Below are 12,500 nucleotides of genomic sequence, written 5' to 3'. Positions count from 1 at the left end.
AGGGATGGAGGGAGAGGGTGAGGCAGAGACAAGGGAGGGAGGAATGGAGGGAGAGGGTGAGGCAGAGACGAGGGAGGGAGGGAGGGAGGGATGGATGGATGGATGGACAGACTGTTGGACGGTTGGATGGATGGATGGATGAACAGTTGGATGGATGGATAGTTGGATATCAGAGACATACCTACCGAAGGTCATAAATGTTTCAATCCCTTGATCACATCTCTCTCCTCCGTCTCCATCTACGCTATCTTCTCTCTTCACCCTAACCTACAATGGGATGACGTCATCAGCCACTTTCTCTCTCCACATATCAGTATCTCCTCTCTCTCTCTCTCTCTCTATCTATCTCTCTCTCTCTTTCCACTACCCTCCTCCCCTCTCGTAACTCTCCCATCTGCTCTCCTTACTTCCCTTTCTCCTCCTATCTGCCCTTCTCTCATGCCATGTTACATTATAGGCATTATTAATACATTACCATTCCTTTTCGTCATCCTCCTCTCTGTACTCTTTCTTCCACCTCCTCTATTTGCCTCTCTTTCTTCTTTCTCCCTTTCTCCTCTCCCCATTAAAACTCCAGAGAGGGATTCTTTTGAACCCAGCCTTCCTCTGGAGTTATTGTATGAGTGAGATATTGCCCCCCAAGCTTTCTGTGGCTGCATCCCCCAAGTGGAGAGAGCGCAATAACAAAACATCATCTCCTTCCCTCATTTCCTTTCATCGTTCATTTCTTCCTCCTGTCCTTTATCAGTCATTACTGGTGAACTGAGATGGGGCCAAGCCAATGGAGCATGCACTGTACAGTACAGAGACGATCAGTGTAGTTGATTGTGTGTGTGTGTGTGTGTGGGTTATATCTGTGTTTATTTATGTTTATGGTTAGTTATTTTAGTTTTGTGGCTTTGGGCAGAACAAAGGAGGGGGAGTTTGAGAGAGACTCTGTATGAAGGAGAGAGCAATTGTCCCTAAAAAAAACAAAACAGATGAAAATAAAAAAATAAAATAAAGGGATGGAATGAAAAGTAGGCCACAGTATTAGTCATGGAGGGAGAAAGAGAGAGGGATGCAATTTGGTTATACAATGGAGAAGTGATGGACGTCGGTCATGTGCCAGAATTCTATCTCTCTCTCACACACACACACACACACACACACACACACACACACACACACACACACACACACACTCACACACAATAGCAGTGCTACTCTTTGGCAAATTCTTATCATGAACTAAAGTGAAACGTCCATCAAAACCTCATGCCTTACAATCATCCCCACCCCCATACATACATATACAGAAAGAGAGAGAGAGAGAGAGAGAGATTGTTGTCCTGAGTGTAATGTCTTCCCCAGGCTATTGCATGCAGTGCATATAAGCCTGGAATAACACAACGACTCAAACTTGGCCTTAGTGGGACTAAACCTACTGAGTAAAATATGTCTCACTATTTCTTCTTAACGAAATCACACCACTGCGAGACATGGAGATGATTGATGCGAGGTAAAGCCAATGACTATGCGTCTGGAGTTTTTTTTCAATCTTTGTATTGGGTAAACAAAGGCAAAGTTTGACATGTTGGTCCAACACATCTTCAGAGCATAGTGGGAATGAGATTATTGAGTGAAGGTGGATCTGTATTTGAGGGTAATGCTGTGCAGGTTAAGAGAGATTGTCTTACCAGACTGCCTCTCTGCAGGACTTGCAAGACACAATGAGAGCAGAGTGGCCTCATTTTGGAATTAGAATAATAAAAATAATAATCTATCTAATTGAAAGCGCCTTTCAGAAGAAAGCGCACCCAAGGACACTGTACAAGGTATATAAAAAAAAAAAACACATAGCAAAGAAAAACTAGCAAGCCTAAAGATAGCCTAAAGGTACACAATCATCAAGAGTCAGAACGAGCTGAAAGGACAAGATGACACTTTTTTTTTTTAAAAGGCCAGCGTGGAGAAGATGTGTTGTGTTTTAGTCTATTTTTAAAAGTGCTTGTGCAATCAGAGGCTCTGATGTGGGGGGGAAAGAGAGTTCTGTAGCTTGGGGGCCAGCGTTGCTGGAGTCACCCATGGACTGCAGCTTGGCGCGGGTGATGTTGAGGAGACCGGCGTCAGCGGAGCGGAGGGATGGTGCAGGCGTGTAAGTCTGAAGAAGGTCAGTGAGGTACTGGTGTAGGTGGGTCGTTGGCCGTTGAGTGACTTGTATGTAGGTGAGGAGAAGGAAGTTGAATGTGATCATGTGTTTAACAGGCAGCCAGTGGAGTTTGATGAGGTTCCCCAGCGAGTTTCATGGGTTCCCCGGGTCTGGTGCGTGTTCTGTATGTGTTGTAATCTGTCCAGTGATTAGTCAGGGAGGCCAAACAGAAGTGCAGAATCGCAGTAGTCCAGACGTGAAAAGAGAAATGAGTGAAGGAGTGTTTCTGCAGCAGCGTCGGTGAGTGTGGGTCTGAGGCGTGCGATGTTCCTGAGGTGGAGGAAGGCGGTCCTTGTGATGTTGCGGGTGTGGGGTTGGAAGGACAGAGATGGGTCGAACATGACCCCCAGGTCACCACACACACACACACACACACACACACACACACACACACACACACACACACAGCGAGCACCTGTCGCTTATTGCGAGTGCTTCCTAAATTAGATTTCCAACCCCGACTCCACAAACACACACACACACACACACACACTCAAATTTATTGGATTCCTCCACTGTGAATGTGATCAAATCCCCTGTGTTTCCTGATAGCGTCTGGCTGTAGACAACAATAAAAAAAAAAAAAAAAAAAAAATGGTTATATGAAGTAAGGGCAATTCTCAAGCAATGATGAAGGTTTTTGTCAGGAAGGAACAGGTGTTAGTTTTAATAGTGTTCATGTGAGGGAAGCTGGATTCACGTGTATGTTGATCCAAACATGGTTAGAAGAAAACATGCCAATCTTCTCATGAGAGGGAATTACTTTCCATTGAAATGCTCAGTCAAAAATGTTGTAGTCTGACTGAAGCGCCTGACTGAAGCGCCTGGTTCAGATCAGCCTTGCAGCGTTGCAAAATTCAACATCTAAGACTGGCGAGTGATGTTGATTGGCTATAAATTGTTACCTTGGTGATGTCGATTGACAGTACTCGATGGGCGGGACAACAGGGGAAAAAACGCTTCTCCTATTGGAGGAAATTAAACTCAAGCTCATTTTGGCACCAAATATCTTTGTTTTCTTTTCTTGCAAAGGTTTATTAATGTTCAAAATCAATCAAAGGGCCAGTCTAATTTCATGGGGGGGCTGGATCTGACCTCCAGGCCACCAGCTGAATAAGCCTTCAATAGAGTATCAACCCATGTGTGGAGGGGAGAGCACGAGGTAGGAAATCATTTTGGTTTGATGATTGCGCTGTGCGGCAAAATAGGCCTTGAGGACTCCTTGTTCATGGCGCCTGTGGCCTGAGATGGTATGTCTGCAGCTGGATGCTCCTCCTGTTTCCTGAGAGGGGAGGCTACATTGTTCCTCTGGACTGAGAGCTTATCTTGTCCCCCCTCACTCAGGCCTCACAAAGTGAAAGAACCATATTGATTTTCTATATAAGCCCCGTGGCCTCCCTCTCTCCCTCCCTCCCTCCCTCCCTCTATCTCCCTTCAACCCTTTATCCCTCCAGATCTTTTCTTCCCACTGCATCGCCCACTGGGGTGAGAGTGGGAGAAGGGGTGTGTGTATGTGTGTGAGAGAGAGAGAGAGAGAGAGAGAGAGAGACAGAGACAGATAGAAGAAATGGGCTGTTGGTGTGAAGGAGGAATCCAATGAGCTCTCCTTCTCTTCTGAAGTGAGCTGTAACTCTCCACGTGAAGTGGAGTCGTTAGGCTCCAGGGGTCTTAGACAGAGATCCCTGACTCACACACACATGCACACACACACACACACCTTTAGAGTGTTAATCTAATGTGTGTGTGTGTGTCTGTGTGTGTGTATGACTGTGTGTGAATGTCTGTGTGTATGTGAGTGTCTGTGTGTGTGTGACTGAGTGTGAGTGTGAGTCTGTGTGCGCATGGTTGTAAAATGCATGTGTCTCAGTGATGCTTGTTACAGAATCCCTTCATTCCTGGACTAGTGAGATAAGGTGAGGGCATCATTATGTAGCTGTGACAGTACTGAGAGGCTTTGTACCATTGACATGAACCTGACAATCTGTATTCTCTCCCTCTCTCTCTCTCGCTCTCTCTCTCTCTCTGTCTCTTTGTCTATCTCTCTTTCTCTCTCTGTCTCTTTCTCTCTCTCTCTCTCTCTCTTTCTCTCTCTCTCCCTTTCTCTCTTTCTCTCTCTTCCCAGGGGAAGCGTTTGCCTCCATATCTGTCGGCCGATGCTGAGGAGGGGGAGGTGTCAGATGATGACAGTGCCGATGAAATCGAGGACGACTTTAAACTGAAATGCAGCAATGTAAGTGAGAAAACAAACACACACACACACACACACACACACACACACATACGCACTCACACTCACACTCATACTCACACACACACACACACACACACACACACACATATTATGGTTCTGTCCCAGTAATGAACTCACTAATTGGACTGTAATGTTAGCTCTCGTAAGGTTTTAGAGATTATCATTGCAGTTATGTTTGGGGCTAATTATTGTTTAACGATGCTGTCCAGAAGCACAGTGCATGTCCTGTGTGTGTGTGTGTGTGTGTGTGTGTGTGTGTGTGTGTGTGTGAACTATTAGAGATACACTACCTATCTCAGCATTCACCTCGACAGATGACCTGAAAAGCAAGAGGAATTGTGGCCCTTGAACTGTGAAATGTGTCATGGCTAATTTGATTTTGGCTCAATTAATTATTTTATTAATAAGCATTAAAAGTCAATATCTGACCCTGTGTCCGAGGGCGGCAGGGTACTCTAATTGGTTCGAGCTGAAGGGAGCAAGCCAGGCCTCAGTTGCCATGTACTGTAAGTTCCACGATGATGAATTCCTATTGCTGAGCCAATTAAAACAAGATAAGGATCTGGATCCTGTCTGCCTGTCTGCCTGTCTGCCTGTCTGCCTGTCTGCCTGCCTGTCTGCCTGTCTGTCTGTCTGTCTGTCTGTCTGTCTGTCTGCCTGTCTGTCTGTTCCTCCTGTAGTCACCTCACAACACTAATGGCTTCATTCAACTGGAGACAGATGTGGCACAACAAACACAAGATGGTCAGCTAACTAATTATCCTCTCTCTCTCTCTTTCTCTCTCTCTCTCTTTCTCCTTCCGTCCCTTCTCCCTCACCCTTCTCTCTCTTTTGCTTTCTATCCCCTTCCTTCTCTTCCTTCGTTAACTCTTTCTCTTTCTTACGTCTTCTTCTCATCTCTCTTTCTCTCCCTCGCTCTTCTCTCCTGTCATCCCTCCTTATTATCCCTCCCTTGCTCGCTCCATTTCTCTCTCTCCCTCTCCTGCCCCGCCGCTCTCGCTTTCACTCCATCTCGCTTTCTCCCCCTTTTCTCTCTCTCTCTCTCTCCCCCTTCTCCCCCTCTCTCCCCCATTTCTTTTCCCCTCCCCCGCCCTCTCTCTCTCCCCCCTAATTTTCTACCATCCCCTCTCTCTCGCTCCTCTCTCCCCCCTCTCTGTTTTCTCCTCCCTCTCTCTCTCTCTCTCTCTCTCTCTCTCACACACCTCCCTCATACAGAGTAATGGAGTCCACCAGGTGGAGTCTCAAATAAGGAAGAAGCTTGACTCTCTGTTGAAGGAGTCTCAGATCGGGGACAAAGAAGACACAGACAGCTTCAGCATCAGAGCACTGCTCCGCGCTACACATGAGGGACTACAGAAGAACCTACGGAAGGTACACACACACACGCAGACACACGCATGCATGCATGCACGCACGCACACACACACACACACACACACACACACACACACACACACACACACACACACACATGCTAAGGGTCCAACATGCATGGGTAGCCCCAGGTAATAGAGCCAGGAGGGACTACAGAAGAACCTAATGTGTATACACACACACACACACACACACACACACACACACACACACACACACACACACACACACACAAACATGCTACTTGTCCGACACACACCAGGTAATATAGCCACAGTAATAGAGAAGTGGAGATTGGACCATGCTAGAGTTTATCAACACATCTTAAGACAAACTTCTTACCCCAATCAAAAGTAAATGTAGGTTTAGAGAATCTACACCCAATTGGAGGTAGACACACAAGACCTGACCCCACTGTAAGAGCCAGTGTCCCTTAACACTGTAGGTGGTATCTCACTCAACGCAGGGGAAAACGGAATCACTAGCATCGAAAACAGAGTCTATCCCTCATTTCGGTGCTATTATTAAATCGACAGTCTCTTAATTAATTTGAATGCCGCTGGTATTATGTGCTAGGGGGTTCCATTTCTCCTATTTCTCTCTTTCACTTTCTTTCATTTAGGATTTCTCTACCCTCCGTCCCTCTTCTGTTCCCCCCCCCCCCCCCCTTCCCCCAACACCTCTCTCTCTTCTGTCTCTCTCTCTGTCTCTGTCTCTCTCTCTCTCTCTCTCTCTCTCTCTCTCTCTCTCTCTCTCTCTGTCTCTCTCTCTCTCTAGTATTCAGTCAGTCAACCATCTCTGTGGTGTCTTGCGTTGCTGCTGCTACAGTTTATTGCCTGATGCCCGTTGTGGCCCCTCTGGCTGTGGTGGGTTTTAAATGACTCACTCAATGGGGGCTAATGTATTTATGATAGATCCACACACAGAAGAACCTATGGAAGGTACACACACACACACACACACACACACACACACACACACACACGGGTGCATATACACACACACACACACACACACACACACACACACACACACACACACACACACACACACACACACTGTATTAATCCTGTATCTGTTTTTTCCCTCTAGCAATCCACCTCCAAAGATGGCCTGAAAAAATCCCAGAGTAAATCTTTCATCAGTAACCTCAAGCAAAGGGTGAGATATACTATAGAATATACTATAGATTAATATACTGTAGAAGACAGGAGACTGTGTTCTCCCCCTTTGTTTTTGAGCTGAAGTCCGTGTTTGTATCCTGTTTTGTCTGCACTTCATTAAGTAAAGATCCTTTTGTTTGGTACCGCTGCCTACTCGTCTGCCTCCCTTTATCTGCACCGCACCTGGGTCCGCTTACTATACCAAAACGTTACATTTTTGCCTGAAATCCTATCATCAGGAAATGAAATGCATGTTCAGTTGGATTTAAATCTGAAGATTGTCTTCGCTATTCAAGAACTTTCAGCTTTTTGGCCCTGATAAACTCCCTAGTTGTTATGGCAGTATGTTTGGAGTCATTACTAGTCTTACTGAATGATGAAATGCCATCCAATGAATTTGGAGGCATTTGCTTCTACCCTGGCAGACAAGATCTTTCTGTACACTTCAGAATACATTCTGCTGCTGCTGTCAGCAGTAACATCATCAATTAAGACAAGTTAGCCAGTTCTTGTGACAGCTATACTTGCCCAGACCATAGCACCCCCTCCACCATGTTTCACAGATGAGGTGGTATACTGTATATCTTGGACAGATCCTTTTTTCTCCAAACATTCCTATTGCAATTACTTTGGTACATGATGATGTCTGTCTTATCTGTCCACAAGACTGTTTTCCCAGACCTCTGCAGGCTTTTTAGGTACTTTTTTAGCAAACTGTAACCTGACCATCCTTTTTGAGGATAACTAGATTCAAGATTCAAGATTCAAGATATTTATTAGTCATATGCACAGTAAACAGACAGTTACACCACACAATGAAAATCTTACTTTGCTAGTCCCCCCTAACACAACAGACTAAACTAAAGAAAAAAAAACTAGTTCCATATATACATATACAAATTCTATATTGCACCTGGTGGATCACAGTTATAAAGTTATAAAGTGCGCTTATGCATTGTTGCAAATTGCATGAGGTATTTAGTGCAAACAGTAGTAGTGCAAACAGTAGTGAAGTCACAGCAGCAGTCAGAATGTCTGTCGAGTTCACAGTTGATCAGTCAAGTCAAGTAATGCAAGTGATGTGGGGGGGTGGAAGGGGGAGGGCTTTGTGAGGTAGCTTGTTCACAAGCCTGATGGCCTGTGGATAGAAACTGTTTGTCAGTCTGGTGGTCCTAGATTTCAGACTCCTGTAGCGCCTGCCTGATGGTAGGAGAGTGAAGAGTCTGTGCTGGGGGTGTGTACAGTCCCTGATGATGTTGTGTGTTCTCCTGGTGACCCTGGTGTTGTAAATGTCCTGAAGTGAGGGGAAGGCTGCTCCTGAGATATACTGTGCAGTTTTTATCACACGCTGGAGTGCCTTCCTGTCCTGGGCTGTACAGTTTCCATACCAGACTGTGATGGAACTGGTAAGGGTGCTCTCAACTGTACATCTATAGAAGTTGCTGAGAACTTTGGATGGCATGCCAAATTTCTTCAGCCTTCTTAAGAAGTACAGTCGCTGCTGGGATTTCTTAATGTTCTGTTGTGCATTGTGAGACCAGGTAAGATCCTCGCTGATGTAGGTTCCGAGGAATTTGAAGGTTTTCACCCTATCCACCTCTGTCTCATCTATATGCAGTGGTGTGTGCTGCACACTCTTCTTTCGTGGATCAATAATCATCTCCTTGGTCTTGTCTGCGTTCAGGGAGAGATTATTGTCCTGACACCAGGCCACCAGATCCGCCACCTCTCTTCTGTATGCCGCCTCAGCCCCCCCTCAAACCTAGTGGTTTGCACCTTGCAGTGAAGCCTCTGTAGTTCGGCTAGTGGCATATTCTGTGGATGGTAGTCTCTGACACGTTCTAGCCTACCTCCTGGAGAGTGTTCCTGGTCTGTAGGACAGTTGTTTTGGTTTTTTTCTTCATTATGGTGAGCAAATCACTCTTTCTAGAAGTAGTCTAGGAGGTGCTCTTATATCTATATCTATCTATATATCTATCTATATATCTATCTATATATCTAGCTATATATGTATCTATATCTACATCTATATATAAGATCCATAAGATCCATTCCTAGACTACTTGTAGAAAGAATGAATTGATTTTGACAAACAGACTCATCGCTTCACTGACTGAGTAATTTTTTACGCACCCCCGTCTTGAATAGCTCCACAGATTTAATTTTCTCGCTTTGATCCTAATTGTTATCGATGAGCGTGGAATCGTGGCTAATGACCTGTCAGTGGATGTTCATTTAGGTAGAGCAGAGAAGTATATTGGTCAGAGAGGACACGAAAGAGTGGATAGTCTCTAAACTTGATTATCACCTTTCTATCATCGTTATGGAGGAAGGGGCAAGATGTCCTCCTCTTACTATTTTAATGCCAATTAGAAACATTCTCAAAGTCACACATGGGAAATGGTGATGTTAAGTTTCCATCCCTGGTCAGGTGATGAATATACATAGAAATAGAACCTATTTACCAGTCAAGGAATGTTGTTTTGAATGGTGATCAACGTTCTCTATTAATTATATTTCAATGTGAATTGTCCAGATTCTGACTTGGTATGCTGGTGCTGTCTCATGATGTCTGTGAAATGTTTCCTTTTTTTTTTTCAACAGTCTGTTATTTTTTTATAATTATGGACCTAAAAAGTCTTGACCACTGGACCTGCCACATTATCAAAAAAAATAAAAATGAATAGGGTTTAATGGAGCAACGAGGAGTCTCAAAATTCAGTCTTCTCTTTTCCCATTCAACCTGCAGTTACCATGTTCAACCATGTTCATTTGGGACCACTGTTGAGACAACTTTATCCGAACCAATTTGATTTTGTTTGTGTAAGCTGTTTGAGTGCATTTAGTGCAGCAGAATCGAGCAGATTTACAGTTTTTGCAACAGAAGTTTTTATTTGTATTTTATTTCATTTAATCAAAATTCAGACGAGAACCATCCTTCTCTTCCTCAATGGACGAGCCTCCACTGGAAGAGTAGGAGCTGACAGATTTTATTCTTTTTCTATTCCTCATTTATTCTTTTTCTGTTCCTGAGGTCCGCCTGTCTCTCAGTAATCAATGAAGCACCTAGAGTACCTTGATCCAGCCTTAGATAGTTCCATCCGGTGTTGTTTTACCCATGTTGCCCCTTCTTTTTTTAAATATGTTTTAGGGCATTTCTGCTTTATTGGGATAGAGACAGTAGAGATTGACAGGAAAGATGAGAGAGAGAGGAGGGATGACATGCAAGACGTGTTGAGGGTCGGACTCGAACCAGGAACCTTGCGATTATGTGGTATGCGCATTAGTGTGCTACGCCACTAAGCGCCCCCCATGTTGCCCCTTCTCATTGATCTCGTGTCGTATATTTAATCAGACGTGTGTGTGAGGTGTGTTTAGTTTTCCCTGTCTCCATCCCTCCTCACCTCTCCTCTCTGCTTCTGCCTGCTTGTTTCTCTTCTCCTCCTCTCCTCTCCTCACCACCTCCCTCTTCTCACCCTCTTATTTTCCTCCCCCTCACACACTTCACCTGACATCCCTCATTTCCTCCCACACCCAACTATGTGTGTGTGTGTGTGTGTGTCTGTGTGTGTGTGTCTCCTCTTGGCAAGCAGCCCAAAGACTGTAATTACGGAGACCCTCATCCTCCCCTTAACTGTGTGTGTGTGTGTGTGTGTGTGTGTGTGTGTGTGTGTGTGTGTGTGTGTGTGTGTGTGTAGGCGCACGCGCGACTGCATGCATGCCTGCGTCAGTAGCGGAGACAGGATTGGAATATTAGTTTGTGGAGGAAGTTTAGTGACACAGTTCTGAGATACAGTGCCTTCAGTAAGGGTTCACCCCCCTGGACTTTTTCCACATTTTGTTGTGTTACAACCTACAACCTGACTTTACAAACCTGACTGATCAACACAAAATAATGCATAATATCAGTGTCTTCAACAAGCCACTCAACAAGTTGAACTGGCCCCTGAGCCACCTGTATAGGTAAGCATTCATCAGACTAAAATGGTGTAATTCCAAGCGTACATTTAAAAGCTAATTTCAACTTAATGAAATACTGTGATACCTGCTGTTATTTTTGGATGTGCTTCTCAGCCTTAGCGTTAAAGAGCAATTCCAAGCGTACATTTAAAAGCTAATTTCAAACACGAAAATATTTTTTTTTGGGGTGGGCCAATGAGCAATGTGGGTCAGGTCCGGCTCGGTCTGGCTAGGTCCGGCAGGCCGCCACTGGTATGCGTGTGCTCGTCTATACACATATACATTTTGTGTGTAACTATTTGTGTGTGTGTGTTCATGTGTGTGTGTGTGTGTGTGTGTCTTTCCCCCTGCAGAGGCACTCCAAGTCCAGGCTGAAGTGCCAGAGTATGGACGGGGAGGAGGACGGCCAGGAGACGTCGGGGAAAGAGGCAGTAGGACAGGGACAGGGACAGCTCATCAGGTGAGCTCTCATTGGCCCCCCTTTCTCCATTCATATTGGCTGGTTTCCGTCACTCCCCCCCCCCCCCCCACACACACACACACACACACTTGTTTACCTGATGCTAAATGCTCAGACTAAAGGCAAATCCTTACTAGAAATGTACTTGTACTTGTACATGTACTACTATGTGTATGCGTTATGTCAACGGGCGATTTAAAAATATGAGTTACACACAGGGGATCTCACCTGAGGATTAGGGCTGAGATTTTGGCTGAGAGAATGTTTTCAAATCCTCAATCAAGCCTTCAAGTCCTCCGAGCCCCGTCAGCAGAGAATAGCTTCTGCCTGAAACTGGATTGAGGAACCTTCAACTACACTGTTGAAAGAAAGTGTGTCTGTGTGTGTCTGTGTGTGTGTCTGTGTGTGTGTCTGTGTGTGTGCAGGGAGGGGCGGGTGTTTGGAACTCCTGAATATCATGAATATGTTTAACAATGTTTTTCAACTACACTGTTGAAAGAAAGTGTGTGTGTCTGTGTGAGAGTTCCCTCTGACTCCCACGACAACCAGTCGTGACACAGTGACCTTAGTCTGTCTGTGCACGTACCAAGTGCCCTCTGTCGGGCCAAATGCTTCACGACCCCTTAAGTGTCTGGATACACACACACGCACACGCACATGCACACGCACGCACACACACAAACACAAATGTCCAACCGTCTTACGTAAATGTGTAGATGCTCCAGAACACACTTGGTCAAGGAGGGAATGGAAAAATGGCTGTGAAGAGATAATGTGAGTGTGTGTGTCTGTGTCTGTGTGTGTGTGCAGGGAGGGGCGGGTGTTTGGAACTCCTGAATATAATGAATATGCTTAACAATGTTTTGTATGCTGTATTCCAGGTAATTGAAGTTTCGTTTCATCGTTGTCATTATGAGATTGAGGCATTGGTTATTTGTAGTGCAAAGCATTGTGAAGCATATCCAGAAAGAACCAGTTAAGCACCTACTGTGTACATGCGGCCAACACAGATGGCAGTTTAGTTGTATATTTAAATCACTTTCTTTTAACACTGTAAGGTAGATTCATGATCTCCCTTGGCTTTAAAATGGGCATGTTAGT

General features: G+C 45.0%; 1 protein-coding gene across 1 annotated transcript in view; it reads left to right on the top strand.

Moving 5' to 3' along the window:
• Positions 1-12,500, top strand: part of plch1 (phospholipase C, eta 1) — a gene marked incomplete at both ends in the record, with an annotated part of 57,074 nt that overhangs the window by 31,871 nt on the left and 12,703 nt on the right. Inside the window, 4 exons of the mRNA XM_083681180.1 lie at positions 4,314-4,421; positions 5,658-5,813; positions 6,909-6,977; positions 11,293-11,399. Of these exons, the coding sequence (XP_083537306.1) occupies positions 4,314-4,421; positions 5,658-5,813; positions 6,909-6,977; positions 11,293-11,399 (440 nt within the window). The remainder of the gene's footprint in view (positions 1-4,313; positions 4,422-5,657; positions 5,814-6,908; positions 6,978-11,292; positions 11,400-12,500) is intronic.

The sequence above is a fragment of the Argentina silus genome (assembly GCF_951799395.1).
Source record: "Argentina silus genome assembly, chromosome: 11".
Classification (NCBI taxonomy): Eukaryota; Metazoa; Chordata; class Actinopteri; order Argentiniformes; family Argentinidae; genus Argentina; species Argentina silus.
This window is presented reverse-complemented; position numbering and strand designations above follow the sequence as displayed.